The 10,290-nt window shown below is 42.6% G+C and overlaps 1 protein-coding gene across 3 annotated transcripts; it reads left to right on the plus strand.

The window, feature by feature from the left end:
• Nucleotides 1-481: 481 nt before the first annotated feature.
• On the plus strand, nt 482-3,843 carry LOC121198893 (pleckstrin homology domain-containing family F member 1-like). 3 transcript variants are annotated; one of them, XR_005896382.1, is made up of 5 exons: nt 482-645; nt 1,089-1,175; nt 2,502-2,761; nt 3,036-3,711; nt 3,748-3,843. XR_005896382.1 is itself a non-coding variant. In XM_041063259.1 (2 exons), exons 1-2 carry the CDS (start codon nt 2,518-2,520, stop codon nt 3,605-3,607), a joined length of 816 nt encoding a protein of 271 aa, XP_040919193.1. In that variant the 5' UTR covers nt 2,415-2,517; the 3' UTR covers nt 3,608-3,843. The 3 variants fall into 3 exon arrangements, 1 of the variants encoding a protein (XP_040919193.1); XR_005896381.1 differs by lacking the exons at nt 482-645; nt 1,089-1,175 and having other exon boundaries at nt 2,415-2,761; XM_041063259.1 differs by lacking the exons at nt 482-645; nt 1,089-1,175 and having other exon boundaries at nt 2,415-2,761; nt 3,036-3,843.
• The last annotated feature ends 6,447 nt before the right edge of the window (nt 3,844-10,290 follow it).

Consider the following 10,290-nt stretch of genomic DNA (forward strand, 5'->3'; position numbering starts at 1 on the left):
TCTTACACTAGGTCTTGTAAACATACTGCGACTGTCTCTTCATCTTAGATCATCGCTTTTAACTTTAACCAGTTACTTCTGCTCAAGACTGTCAATGATAATAATTCATGATGATCACTTTCAACATGCAGTATCAAAATTAGACAGGCTCAGTTCCTTATTAAAATAGTACTACCATATTATAATCTTGCTAACCACAAAGGTTCACATAGTAAACTTTCTTGATTAGTTTTAATCTTTTCTACTGACTGCCCTCATCCTCTTTGATCTCGCTGAAGAATAAACATTCATGTCTAACCAACCTGATGACTCCAAGCAACTTCACAACTTCACATATTATAAAATATGTAAAATAAAGTACTTATCTACGATGTTTTATTTCTTAAAAAAAAAAAAAAAAAAAAAAAAAAGAGGCCCGCTTCCAGCAAATCATTTTTGACTTGTTTTGATGACGTCTAAATCCGCCTCTTCCGCTCTTGCTCGCGGCGGTAAACATGGCGAACGGCTAGCGGAGTCGTTGCGTTGCAGTCAGTCCTGAAGGCTTTGGTTTTCTCTTTCAGACTCAAACAATACATTTTATTTTATTTGTGGTACCTGGAGGTACCACAAAGGGGCTGTGCTCTGTGGGCTTTATTTAAACAAAAGGTAAAGTCAAGTTTCGCCTCTGTTCCATTGTGGATGCTAACGCTGCAGGAAGCTGCAAATATTTAGATACCGATCAATGAATCTTGCTGGCTTTACAATGTTTGTGACCCACGTAAAACATCCGCAACTATATCTAACAAATCTGAGAACTCAACATTGATTGATTGTCATGCGTTCCCATTCAACTTTACATTCACTTGATAGCCACCAGTAGCTAACCGTTATTTTGCTAAAGTAGTTTTATATTCCAGGTAACCACAGTATTACCAACAGTCCTACCAAAAGTAAAATTTATGTTCTAACTTCTAGTATTGTCATCTGTAGTAGAGTTAGCTAAACATCAGCGAGCATCCTCTTGAGGATGCTGCAGAACATCTGCTCAAAGTGTCCTTGACTTGTTTGTAGAGTGATTCATTTCACATGGGATTTTGAATATTTGGCAGGGTAAAGGAAACGCACCGGCAACATGGGGCGACGTTCAACCTCCTCCACCAAGAGTGGGAAGTTTATGAACCCCACCGACCAGGCCAGTAAGTACCGACCATAACCATGAGTTGCTTCCTTTGGCACCGAACTGCTGTTTTCTAAAAATATGTTTTGTCTCACATAACATAAGTTATATTTTTATCATACTTAGTAATTAATCAAGCTTTGTTTGGGCCTCATAATAAAAGTCATGCCTTTTGCATTGTGCCATTTAAAGTAACTATGATAAAGTGTTGTTTGAAAAATTGTCAGCTATAAAATTACTCTCGGGAAGTTCCCCAAACTTTTGTCAGATTTCAATTTATTTCCTCATCCAAAGGAGGCAAAATGCAGAAGCCACTTTCACCTGTCACTTGGAGTTTCAGTTGCATTTTGCAATGTGTATTTTCAACACACACCAAGAAGTGCTTATGATTCGAGTATGGGAACAATGTTGTTTGTATCTTTATGTTGTTAGTCCCCATTCAGCTCTGGAATGAATGGCTCACAGTGACTGACATGAGTTGGCAGCATGAAGCAGTCTGATGAAAGTGTTGGGTTTTTTTTTTTTCTGTCACTCCAGCTGCTCGACCAGTCTCACAGTATTATTTTGGACGACTCCTACTAGTTCTACTGAAACAGTGACTCTTGCACAGTCAGTATTACTTTACTGCTCAGATGGATACATAGTTTAACCGGTATCAGAATACATATATATATATATTTTATTAATCAGAACCTTGATTTTTAGAAATTAATCTTACTGTGCATGTTGACAGCATAGTCCCTATAGAGCCAGAATTAAACTTTGAATGTAAAAAGATCAAAGTTGGTAAATTTGTAAAAGTAAAAGTAACAATAGCGCACTAAGCAATGCATTGCAAGCACAAGTCTTGTATTCAAAATGTGGCATGTTAAAGTACCGAAGTATTAGCAGCAAAATAAACCATGAAAGCATGATGTTAATGTTGTTATTGGTTGAGGTAAAGCTAATTGTAACTGTTTTATGTGTGGTTGGTTGTTTAATCTGTAAAAATGATTGTGCTGTTAACTGATCGTATGCTTGGTACGGAAATTCCTGATGTTAAAACTGAACTAGTGACTGTATCGGTTAAGTAAATGTACTTTAGTTACTTTCCACCTCTGCTGTCATGTTATTATTTGCTCTGAATATGCAGAGTAACTATTTGTCTTTAAAACTTTTGCATCTTAAATAAATTAAAACCTAAATTTAGATCAAAATGCTGCCCCACATTCCTCTGTCTCTCTCTCTTTTATTTCCCGTCTAACACGTTTGTCCTCAGTCTAAATGTGGGAAGTCCCATTGCATCACCTTATAAACTAAAAGGCTTATAAATTCCACCTGTTGCTGCACCTGGTTCATGTAACAGCTTTCAGTCTATCAAGATGGACCAGCTAACATTTGAGAGGGAGAATCGTGAGCGTATCCAGGCAGTGGAGAATTCATTTGGTCCTTCGGGGCAGCCCCTGTACCACGCAGGCCGGATTCTGATGGGAGAAGGCCGTCTGATAAAGCAGGGTCGTCGGAAGCCTGAGTGGAAGGTTTTCTTTCTTTTCAATGATGTGCTGGTGTACGGCAGCATCATTCTCAAGGGCCACTGGTACAAAAATCAGAGGATCATCCCTCTAGGTGAGCAACTCATCTTGTTCTGCTGTGTCCAACCAGAGCGCTGGATCTTGTCAGGAGGAAAATATGCCATTAAGAATAAGATAATGATCAAAGTGGCATTTATATGACTTTAAACTTAGCTTTAAAGTTATAGTGACCGTGTATTTCTCATTGCTTTGGCGTTGGCTTTTCATAACTTTACATTGTTTTAAAATTAACATTTATTTTTAAAAAGACTGTCAAGGGCAATTTTTTTTGCATGGTTGTCAGTATGACATCATCACTGTAATTTCAGAGGACATCCAGCTGGAGGACGCGGAGGATGGTTCGGCACTGAAGAACCAATGGCTAATCCGTACACCATTCAAGTCCTTCTTTGTGTCCGCCCCTTCAAAGGAGGAGAAGCACGCCTGGATGGGTCATATCGAAGAGTGCCGATCCGGGCTGCTGCTGACCGGCATCTGCCAACCCGGCACCAACTTTGCTGTTTCCTGGATTCCAGATCAGGCCGCCTACAAATGCATGCGCTGCCTCAGCAAGTTCACTGCAACCAATCGTCGACACCACTGCCGGAAATGTGGTTTTTTGGTCTGTAATTCCTGCTCCAGGAGCCGGGCAGTGATAAGCCACATTCACCCATCTAAGAAGCTGAGGGTCTGCAGTCTCTGCTACAAGAGGATTGATGAAGAAGAGATGTCTCGTGTGAGGGGAAACAGCACGGAAAAGACCAGCTCAGAGGAGGAGGATGAGGGGGAGGAAGAGGTGATGATGCAGGACCACTCTCCCAGCAGCTGGCTGGACTCCCAGCTGGGCACATGGGGACAACTGAACATTTATGATTACCCAAGATCAGTGGCCACCCAGTAAAACAGAACCACATCAAGACTTCTACAGCCTCTCAGACATAAGATATGTTTCAAGATATAGAAAAATGATTTGTCTGTGTTTTGTGGGTTTTCCACAAAAAAAAAAAATCTTCTCAGAGTATAATTATTTGGTGTTGGAGGATGGTGAGAGGAAGTTTCTTCAGGTATTACACTTCACAGCTGCCCTTTTACTTTGAAATTATCTATGTACAATAAAGCACATAGAAACAGCTAAAAGGTTTGTGTCTGTTGTGATGATTTGAGTTTCCAGCTGGATGCATCAATATTACTTGCTCTTTGCTTTTTCTTGTCATGATTCCAACACATATACCTCCTCAATTTTAAATCAGTATGCCTCATTGTTGTTGTTCTACCTACACGAGGATGCAATTACACTTCACCTCCCCCCCCAATTTTACAATGCCAGTGAGTTAGAAATATATTTTTTCCTCTTCTCGTGAAATGATTGTGACAATGTGATTTATACTTGATAGATAAAGTGTGTATGTTCTCAAAACTTTATTGACCAAGCTCTTCTAATGTGATTACTGATGTGTATATATAGGAATAAAAAGAGGAATTATTCCAACTTTATGGGAAACTTTTGAAACATGTTGTCCATGTTTAAACCCTTTTAAACATGGGACAACATGGTTTGTATTTTTGTGTAATAACTACTGCAGATATCTTGAAGTTTTGAATGGTTTTGGTGAAATTATTAACTTCTACATGTACAACAAACATGCTACTGAGTGAAACTAACATTTGTTTATCTGTGTAGATTAATCAATTATGTGACCGTTTCTGTCTGTCTGCCTGTTGGTGTGTGAGGTGGAGAGATGGAAGTAGGTTAGGTGATTCCTGCTGGGAGTGGCCTTGCCAGTAACAGAGAGAGAGGAGGGTGGTGGTGTTGGCGTACAGTAAAAGGATTTACAGACGGGTGACGAAGTAAAGGGAAACCCTGAATAAACATGCTTCCACACAGGTGAACTGCATGGTACAATTAAGCACAACATGTGGCACGTTTAAAAAATGCTGAGCAGGCCCAGTTGATTCTGATTTTGTATCAAGATGGCGAGGAAAAGATCTAAGTGACTTTGAACACATTGTGGCACAGGACAACATAACGGTACAGGCCTGGGAGCTCTGTTATACTGTAGAGGGCATTTTGCTGGAGCATGGAGTGGGTTCTCTTGTGCCCATAGAGGGAAGGGTCTCTGCAAATCAGAACAGAGTTGTTCTGAGTGATCACCTGTACCTGAGGGTGATCTTGACAGGAACACTTGGTTTTTCCTTGAATTTTTCATGTCTGTATCTTGAAAAATATTTGTGTGTGATCTCTCATCAGATCAACACAGCAAAGTGGGACTGCAACACTTTCTCAGTATATGCCATAGGTTAAAAAAAATTGATGGCAAACATCATTTTAACCTCATAAATTTCGACCACCTTCAGTTGCTGCTTCTGCTTCTGATTCTATCCAAACTCCCCTCTGCTTATGCTTTGCTTTAGCTGGCTGAGACAGTGCCAGATCCTTTCTAATCATGGGTGAGTCATTGCTTTGAATTTTGTATCAAACCAGTTTGACTTCTGCTTTCACGGAACAAGGAAATGTGGCTTATTTTCCTCCAAAAAGGAGACTTGTTATAGAAACAGATTGTGCTTGGATGGTTATTATTTTGTCTCTTTAATAAAACTGGTTTAACATAGTAGGTGTGAAACACCTAATTCCAGTCAGTATTTGTCTCATGTCTTTGAAAACAAGCTTCTCTCATACTTTTCCTCTCGCTCTCCATATCACATATGAAAGCACACTGAATTTGACAAAAGCATATATATGTCATATATATATAGTGTGCCATAGAAACAACACAACAAAAACGGGATTCTGATAAATAAGTACAAATATCTAAATTAAAAGGACATTGCCTTTTTGCATCTTATATCCATAAATTAGGACAGACTGTTGGGACACACCTGTGCATTCATGGATGTACATGGTCCAAACTGCATTTCGTTACCCTGTACATGTGTAATGACAATTAAGTTGAATCTAATCTAATCTAATCAAACTCATGCATTTCATCCAAATTTAAATTTAGCCTGGCCAGGTAGCATTTTCACTGGGCTAAAGGTTTGGGCAAATGAGTGTGCAACATATTTTTTTTAGACACAAATCAAGGTCCACACACCTGATGGAGTGTGCTGCTGAGATTCACTTACAAACTCAATACAAACAATAACAATAGTGGGACTATTAATAGTTAGACTAATAATAATAGTTAATGAGATAAACGATGGGGGCAGTAGGTGGCCCCACAGGCGCAGATCCAGGTGTGTCTGCAGAGAAAGACAGCAGAAGAGAAGGGAGCTGTGGGAGAAGGAAGAAGCTGAATTAGTGAAAAGCAGCTGCTTTTAGCGTGTGAAGGCTCCAATAAAGTTTGACTAGAGAAATGGCGACATCTGTTTGTCAAAATTTGACATTGCACGTAATAATTGTACGAGGGACTGACTGTGGGGGTCAAACAAGTTTAATCTAAATTCAAGTCAATTTTACTGCTGTCGACCGTGATATTTATTTAGTGAATGTCACATGATATAAGGTGATTACTCTTAACTCTTTATTTTAAAAATGTGGCTCATATTCAAAACCAAGAGGCCAACCTGAAACGGAACAGACCGGCCTGCTTTGCTTGATTGTCCAGTGATTTTTTGGCGTGTTAACGCTTCATACTTTGGCTTTGAAAAGTTGTCAATATTTCGAGTATTTTGTTTCGCGCTTTTGCTGCTATAATATAATGTGCTGCACGATAACTGCTGCAATATTTTATTATTATCCACTACAAGGATAAGAGACGGTGCGTTCAGCATGTAGATATGACGGATTAAGATTTTGCATTTAAAAGAAATATTAAACTGAAATCTCACTAGGATCATAATAAACTTGAAAGGACATATTTCAAATTTAATTTGGACATTAACTTATAATAATAACAATAATAATAACAATAATAATAATGATAATTGTTATTGGTATAATAATACGTGCCTAAATGAGTAATAATATAATAAGGAGCCGTTCATAGACAGACTGAGACCAAACGCAGCCTGAGCTGGACATTTATTCATAGATATAGACTTGATGTCAGGTGTTTAACAGGTTGATTGGATGAAACTTTAGAGGTGAGATGGGACTGAGAAATAGGTAAAAAAGGTGTTGACAAAATGGACGGTCGAAGATTCCATGGTTGCTGCGTTCGTCTCCAGGTACATCATTGGAAGGTTTTCATCACTGGAAAACAAGCAAAGGTTCCAAAGCCCAAGAAAAGAGTTTGCACAAATTTCCGTCGACGATTTCTTCGAAATCAGCGCTTCTGCAGAGGATTTATTTGATCCACATAAAAACTAAAGACCCACTAAAAGTGACGAGAGCGACACACCCAACTTCCACAATGGAAAATGTGAGATTTTAACACTTTTTTGCTCTGTAGTTTTACCTTACAGAATTTTAGAACCCTTAAAGGTGACTCATGCATCTGCTTCCCAGCAGATGTGATATTACATTTTCATAAATTATTTGATAGAAATTTGGTTTGGAGTAAATTAAATTTATTTGAGGATGTATAACACTAAAGCACAAGACCAACAGGACAGGATGGGGGCTGGATCCCCCCTTTTTTATGTGACCTTGAGGTTATTTTGCTGATAATACCTCTGTATTTTAACTTAAGTGAGAGTCTGAATGCAGGACTTGCATTTACTGAAATTGTAGAGCCTCATTCCAACATGTGTGTTGCAGTACGATGTGACCGTCCACCTCACTGATCATAATTACTGTAAGAGGAGAAGAACCTCTACACGCCAGGCAGAGCGTGCTGTGAAGCACAGACCGCACAGCAAGTGTCCATGCTGCAGCAACGACCAGGTTGACAAAGCCTGTAGCTCATCTGTATGTACAATTTTCTCCTGTGAGATTGTAAAAGTTTGCTATTACTAAGTAAGAAGTTTCACAGAGCCTGACATCCTCTCATGTGCTGCCGATATTCCCCAGGTGCAGAGTTCAACCCAGAGGCCCCAGCACTCTGCTGCTACTGCTAGCCCTCCCAAGAAAAGGAAGCGGAGCTCCGTGCCCCGTCTTCCCAGGCCTATGTCCCCTATTTCACCTGAGGACCTTCCAGTGGCCTCCAATGTACCCCCCAGAGTCCTGCCCTCTGAAGCCAATCACCAGCTAAGCTCCACTGCTGTGAACCATGACAGTCCTGTGAAGATACACAACCGCTCAGTGGAAGAGTACCAGCACATCTACCATGAAGTGGTAGACAACATGCTGAAGTATGTTTGTGTTAAAAAATCACAGACACCTCTATGATTCCTTTGACTTAAATATTTAAGCTTTTTATTAACGTGTCATTATTATTCAATTTCTGTCTCTTCCACCCCTCATAGGTACAAGAATGGCAGAATGCGTCCGTACAGTTTAGCGCTCGGACGTCGCATCAAACAGAAGCTCTGGGAGAGACTGAATCGTCCCACGATCACAACATCAGTCAGTGAAGATGCACGTGTGCACGTTGACGTGTCGTATGGGGCCGGAGCCTTTCCTCCACTTTATGAAATTGATACGTCCGACGAACCTAAACCTGAACCTCCACCAAGCAAAAAAGCTAAGTAATGAACTGGGAAATGAAGATCAAAGCAGCAGAACCACTGCAAAATGTGATCAAACCAATCAAATGCAACTGTAAATATTGTAGTAGTTTTAAGTCACAGAATTAAATTGAAGAAGAAACTGAAATTGAAGAAGAAATCAGAAAATCAGCCTCTATCATCAAACTCTTAAATCAGCCTCAACCTCCACCTGCACCATCTGCCAAGACACAAACATCCTCTGCAAGCCATCTGAAGTGTCATCCTCCAACCACTTTCTGCAGTCACTCTCATCCACCTGCAGCCTCAGCCTCCATGATTCTGTCAAACAGCTACAGACACTTCTCCACCAAAAACCTCTGTCAACTAACCAAACTGAGAGAAAGCTAAACAAGATCTACTGTGACCTCCACCTACCAATTCCTCCACTTCCAGCCTCTGTCAGCAATCTGCAGCTTGCTCCACCTGCAGAATCGGGCAGACAGCTGAGGGAACAACCTCCACCTCCAGCCTCTTCCAGCAGTCTGCAGTTTCCTCCTCCTGCAGATTTTGGTAAACAGCTGAGGGAACAACCTCCACCTACCGATTCCTCCACCTCAAGCCTCTGCCAGTGACCTGCAGCTTGCTCCACCTGCAGATCCAGACAGGCAGCTGAGGACAGAACCTCCACCTTCAGCCTTTTCCAGCAGTCTGCAGATCCCTCCTCCTGCAGATTGTGGTAGACAGCTGAGGGAACAACCTCCACCTACCGATTCCTCCACCTCAAGCCTCTGCCAGTGACCTGCAGCTTGCTCCACCTGCAGATCCAGACAGGCAGCTGAGGACAGAACCTCCACCTTCAGCCTTTTCCAGCAGTCTGCAGTTTCCTCCTCCTGCAGATTCTGGTGGACAGCTGAGGGAACGACCTCCACCTACCAAATCCTCCACCTCAAGCCTCTGCCAGCGACCTGCAGCTTGCTCCACCTGCAGATCCAGGCAGGCAGCTGAGGACAGAACCTCCACCTTCAGCCTTTTCCAGCAGTCTGCAGATCCCTCCTCCTGCAGATTCTGGTGGACAGCTGAGGGAACGACCTCCACCTACCAAATCCTCCACCTCAAGCCTCTGCCAGCGACCTGCAGCTTGCTCCACCTGCAGATCCAGGCAGGCAGCTGAGGACAGAACCTCCACCTTCAGCCTTTTCCAGCAGTCTGCAGTTCCCTCCTCCTGCAGATTGTGGTAGACAGCTGAGGGAATGACTTCCACCTGAATCCTCGTCCAACAAGCTCTAATGCAACCTCCACCTACAGACTGTTGCAGATAGCTTCAATCTGAGTCCTCCACCTCCAGTCTCTGCCAGTGACCTGCAGCTTGCTCCACCTGCAGATCCAGACAGGCAGCTGAGGACAGAACCTCCACCTTCAGCCTTTTCCAGCAGTCTGCAGATCCCTCCTCCTGCAGATTGTGGTAGACAGCTGAGGGACACCTGAATCCTTGTCCAACAAGCCCTACTGCAACCTCCACCTACAGACTGTTGCAGATACCTTCAATCTGAGTCCTCCACCTCAAGCCTCTGCCAGTGACCTGCAGCTTGCTCCACCTGCAGATCCAGACAGGCAGCTGAGGACAGAACCTCCACCTTCAGCCTTTTCCAGCAGTCTGCAGATCCCTCCTCCTGCAGATTGTGGTAGACAGCTGAGGGAACAACCTCCACCTACCGATTCCTCCACCTCAAGCCTCTGCCAGTGACCTGCAGCTTGCTCCACCTGCAGATCCAGACAGGCAGCTGAGGACAGAACCTCCACCTTCAGCCTTTTCCAGCAGTCTGCAGTTTCCTCCTCCTGCAGATTCTGGTGGACAGCTGAGGGAACGACCTCCACCTACCAAATCCTCCACCTCAAGCCTCTGCCAGCGACCTGCAGCTTGCTCCACCTGCAGATCCAGGCAGGCAGCTGAGGACAGAACCTCCACCTTCAGCCTTTTCCAGCAGTCTGCAGATCCCTCCTCCTGCAGATTCTGGTGGACAGCTGAGGGAACGACCTCCACCTACCAAATCCTCC

The sequence above is a fragment of the Toxotes jaculatrix genome, chromosome 18 (assembly GCF_017976425.1).
Source record: "Toxotes jaculatrix isolate fToxJac2 chromosome 18, fToxJac2.pri, whole genome shotgun sequence".
In the NCBI taxonomy this organism is placed as follows: Eukaryota; Metazoa; Chordata; class Actinopteri; family Toxotidae; genus Toxotes; species Toxotes jaculatrix.

What these genes read in the sequence shown, in the direction of transcription:
- LOC121198893 (XM_041063259.1), top strand. Translation starts at nt 2,518, where the DNA reads ATGGACCAGCTAACATTTGAGAGGGAGAATCGTGAGCGTATCCAGGCA. An exon ending in TCAGAGGATCATCCCTCTAG is followed by an intron (nt 2,762 to 3,035) that starts GTGAGCAACTCA and finishes CTGTAATTTCAG; the next exon opens with AGGACATCCAGCTGGAGGAC.